Genomic DNA, 4362 nt, shown 5'->3' with positions numbered 1-4362 from the left:
CTCCAAGAATGGTCAGCCAATGAAATACCTGTAGACCAGCATTTTTATTCTTAAATCTGCACATTTAACTGTGACTTCCTGTGGTCTACAAAACCAGTATTTAATGTCACAGGTGGAGAGAAAGTCTCAAACATATTCAAGCAATTAGATTTCATGTAATTTAGAAGACATAATGTATTTGTAGTGTAAACATATTTACATGTATATCAAAAACAAAATCAAGCCAATATATGGTAAGGAATACTGCGTAAAAAAAAAAAAATATTCTCCACTTTGTTTCCACTGGAAAATCACTTGTTACCCTATGTACCAAAAAGTCACATAAAGTCTTTATTTGGGGTCAGTAACTATAAGCACAGCAACCTCAATGTTCTCCGAGGTTCTTACAATCTCTGCAATCACAGCCTGGAAATGAGGACCAGAGCAACCATCGCCATCTTTGAGAACAAAAGTTTGTAAACATACCTTTTGTTGAATCCCAGCTTATTTTTATGTAAATCTCGCAGGTGATGAAAAGTCAACCAATTTCTCTGCAGTGGTTAGCCTGTTGTTTAAAACTATGTGTCACCTGCCCCAGGGTTTTACAACAGAACAAGGAATCCAAAGGGTTGCAAAATGTTTTTTTTTTTCCAAAGGTAGGTCAGAATGGACACTGTATCTTCACTTCAACAGGGAAGCCGTACAATGTAATCCTTTTTGATATCACTGTTTGCACTGTTACCTTTGTCTCTCATTCTTTCTGAGACTATCAGCCTGTGAATGTGTCCATGCTTTGATTTGGTTTTTAAAAAACAAAAACAAAAAACATGTCACCCCTGTGTTTCTTCTAACATCTAAGTTTGTATACACAGATCCTTTTCATCAAATGTTTTCTCAGCATGACCAGTGTGCAACTGATGTTCACATAACTTATGGAACCTAAATATTCCCAGAAAAATATTTTTTTTTAGCTGAACCTCTATAATCATGACAAGAGATTGATTAAAATGCCAAGATAAGAAACAATTTATTATAGAGAGAAGAAAAATTTCTCATCCAAAATATAGAAATCTGTACAACTTTGCCACAATCAATATACATGAACTGTACAAATTTACACCAGTTCATAATTTACCAAATAAAAGATGACTAACAAAGTTCACAAAATAGATGGTGGTTTGTGGAAAAGACTTTTACCCAATTAAGTACAAGGAAAGTTACAAACCAGACCTCCACTTTCTAAAAATAAGAAGTTTACTCAGTCTTAGAAAACTACAAGCTAGCAAATGTACAGAGCTGGCTGGTGCTACACCGCAGTTGAGACAGTGTCTTTTTTAAGGGTCTTTTTAAAAATTTTTTAAAAGCCTGTTGCCATGGCAGATTCTGGTTACTTGCTACTTTCAGGGCCAAAAAACACAATACAAGATCGGACCATTTCCCCAGGTCATGCTTACTAGTTTGTCTTTATGTACATTTATACATATTTAAGTGCTAGGTAAAAGTCTTGTAAAATTTCCAGTACTACCGTGTTTAAAAACGTTGAGCTTTCCTATTGAGCTGCCAAAAAGATTAACGATAACAATTTTCAAGTGTTAAAGAGTGCAAATTCCTCTGCCAAGATCTACTGCAGAGAACGGTTCTTTGAAATACAGATTTTCATTAAACAGGCTGATATAAAATTTTAGGTATCATGTCTGGGAGAAACTGAAACCCCTCCAGGACTTCACTCCCTAGCAAATAGAGTGATCGTTTACTTGGACTCACAGGCTATTAAATCACTGAAAGGTACTGTCCAAACTATGGCACTGTCACTTAAAAAAAATTTTTTTTTACCACTCTAGCTTGTGCCAGATCTTCACAGCTGTGACATGGTTTAAATTCCATAATCCATCCCCAAGAGGAGCCCACCCAAAGCAAAAATCAAATTTATCCATCCATTATAAGATGATCCATCCATAGACTATATCTTAACCCGATACAGTCATCATAGTGTAGTTTTTGGAAGGGCTGGTTCTGCCCAAGAGAAGTTCCTCCTTACAGCTGATTCTGCTGTCGACCATCTGCACGTTGGCGCTGTTGGGGGTGCCACCTCCTGCTGGCGAGGCTTCATACAGCACGCAGATGGAGCCGTCCTCTCCGATCCGGTAGGACACTTCGTAGGGGTCGACCCACAGGGTGAGTTCGCTGGGCAGCAGCCTGAACAGCTCCTGACTGCTCAGACCTATCCGCTGGGCCGCCTGTCCAATCAGAGGATCCATCTTGTGGTTGATGCGGATACAGCGGTAACCTGAGCCCTTGCACGGCTTCTCTGGGAACCAGTGGTGTTTATAGTGCTCTATAGGAGAAAAAGAGCAGAGAAGCAAGGCTTTACTGCGTGCCTGCTGGCGCCGCTCCTGTTCGCCCCTGTGCAGAGCGAAAACCAAAACCCACGAACTTTCTTTAAAGACCCATCCCAGACCGCTCCTGGCCGGGACGGGCAGGGCTGGGGAGAGCGGCACGGGACCAGACAGTCTCCGGGAATCCCAACCGGCCAAGCCGCCCAAACAGGAACCAGGCGCACAGCCTCCTCCAGCCGGAGAGCCAGGCGGGAACCTGTTTACTTTCCCCACCCCGCCCCTGCCACACACAATGGAGTTTATGGCGGCGTCGCCACCAGACTGTTAACCCCAAAGGCAAGAAAAACAACCACAATCTGGGCAGGGCACCGGTGACAAACCCCATGATGAATGGGCAGGGGCAGAGAGTGCGGGGACACCGCACGTCCGTCCGGAGCCAGCCCCGGGGCAGCAGCGCCACTGCCCACCCTGCAACGGTCGGAAGGGGAGGGGGGAGGGGGCGTCCAACCACCCCCCAACCCCAACCCCAGTCCCGCGGGGCTGCTCCTTTGTCCCCCCTACCCCACCCTTACCCCCCAAACCCGCCTAGGGTCCCCGGACCGCAGCTCACGCCTCGGGCGGCTCTAGCTCCTTTGTTGTGAGTCTGTTTTCTTCTCCAGGGTCCGGCTCACCGGCCAGGAGGAGGGGGCGCCCTAAGCCTTCCCGGGACCCGTTAGAGCGGCTACCGCCCCGTCCCGTGGAGGGACCCGGGGGTCGCTGGAGCTCTGCGCTCTCCCCACAGCCCCGGCCACCGGAGTGGGGTTCAGCCAGGGGGCCCCCCGCCGCGTCCTCGCTCCTCCTCACTCACCTGCCAGCAGCTCCTGGAGGCTCTGGCTGAAGGTCTGCAGCTGTCGCTCGCTCGTGAGACCCTTGGTGCGGAGGAACTTGGAGATGAAGGACACGGCAGCGGCGATCTCGCCTATCATGGTGGCAGCTCGAGTGTAGAAGGGATGCATGGGGGCGGCGGGCGGGGGCAGCCCGGGGCGGCCGGGGCTCGGCAGCGCAGCCCCGACGGCGGAGCGGCCACCCCGGGCCCCCCTCACAGGTCCGAGGGCTGAGAGGAAAAGAGCCGGCGTCGGGGAGGGGGCGAGGGGCGAACGTCGGCTACTTTTTTTTTTTCTTTTCTTTCCCCTTCTCTTTAGAGTAAAAACAGAAAGTTATTTTCGAGACAGGAGGCGGCGGGAGAGACGGAGAGGCGAGCGACGGCGGCCTGGTCACATCGCTCGGACCTCTCCGGCCGCCTCCGGCTCCGGCTCCGTAGCCTCCGAAATCCCCGACAGTTGCATTTCCAGCTTCGTGGGGGCGAAGAGAGGCGGCCGCCGTGCAGCACGTTTTATAGCGCCGCGAAGAGGAAGTGGCGTAGCTGGAGCGTGACGGCCGAGGCCAGCCAATCGGGAGATCGCACCATTGTGACGCAAGCAAATTCGGAGACGGAGGGGGCGGGAAAAGGGCTGTGGGGGGCGGGTCCGGAGTCGGGGAAGAGAGGGAGGAGCTGACGTAATCCGCTTGTAAACAAATAAACCCCGAGTGGCGGCCGGAGACCGAGCTGCGGGCTTGGGGGACGGCGCGCGGGCCCGGGGAGCGCGTGTGAAAGCTCCGCCCTCGGCCCTAGCTCCTCCTCGCTCGAGCCTGTCGGGCGGCTGCTCCGAGACCGCCTTGTGCATGGGAGTGCTGCCCGGGCGGCTGTGCGGGCGCTGGGCTCCGGCTGCAGGCGGGCGCTGGGCTCCGGCTGTGCGGGCGCTCGGCTCCGGCTGCAGGCGGGCGCTCGACTCCGGCTGTGCGGGGCCCTGGGCTCCGGCTGCAGGCGGGCGCTCGGCTCCGGCTGTGAGGGCGCTGGCACTCGGGGAAGCGGACCTGCCAGCAGCAGCCTGCCCCAAGCCCCACCGTAGTCGGGGTTCCCTAGCCAACGGACTCCGAACGGGCTCCACCCTGCGGCGGCCGGGCAGGCGAGTGAGAGAGAGAGAGAGTGAGAGAGAGAGTGAGTGTGTGTGTGATGGAGGAGTGTTTG

The 4362-nt window shown here is 52.2% G+C and overlaps 1 protein-coding gene across 1 annotated transcript; it reads right to left on the bottom strand.

The window, feature by feature from the left end:
- Positions 1-1339: 1339 nt before the first annotated feature.
- BTG1 (BTG anti-proliferation factor 1) lies at positions 1340-3661 on the bottom strand. Its single transcript, XM_040980894.1, has 2 exons — positions 3163-3661; positions 1340-2314 (listed from the first exon to the last, which is right to left on the bottom strand). The coding sequence occupies exons 1-2, from the start codon at positions 3308-3310 to the stop codon at positions 1947-1949; spliced, it is 516 nt and encodes a 171-aa protein (XP_040836828.1). The 5' UTR covers positions 3311-3661; the 3' UTR covers positions 1340-1946.
- Positions 3662-4362: the final 701 nt, after the last annotated feature.

This window comes from Ochotona curzoniae, unplaced genomic scaffold, assembly GCF_017591425.1.
Source record: "Ochotona curzoniae isolate NIBS_2020 unplaced genomic scaffold, NIBS_Ocur_1.0 contig_1014, whole genome shotgun sequence".
Taxonomy (NCBI): Eukaryota; Metazoa; Chordata; class Mammalia; order Lagomorpha; family Ochotonidae; genus Ochotona; species Ochotona curzoniae.
This window is presented reverse-complemented; position numbering and strand designations above follow the sequence as displayed.

Coding starts and splice junctions, on each gene's coding strand:
- BTG1 (XM_040980894.1), bottom strand. CDS start 3,310: ATGCATCCCTTCTACACTCGAGCTGCCACCATGATAGGCGAGATCGCC. Junction 2,315..3,162: donor CCTCCAGGAGCTGCTGGCAG/GTGAGTGAGGAG, acceptor TTTCTCCTATAG/AGCACTATAAACACCACTGG.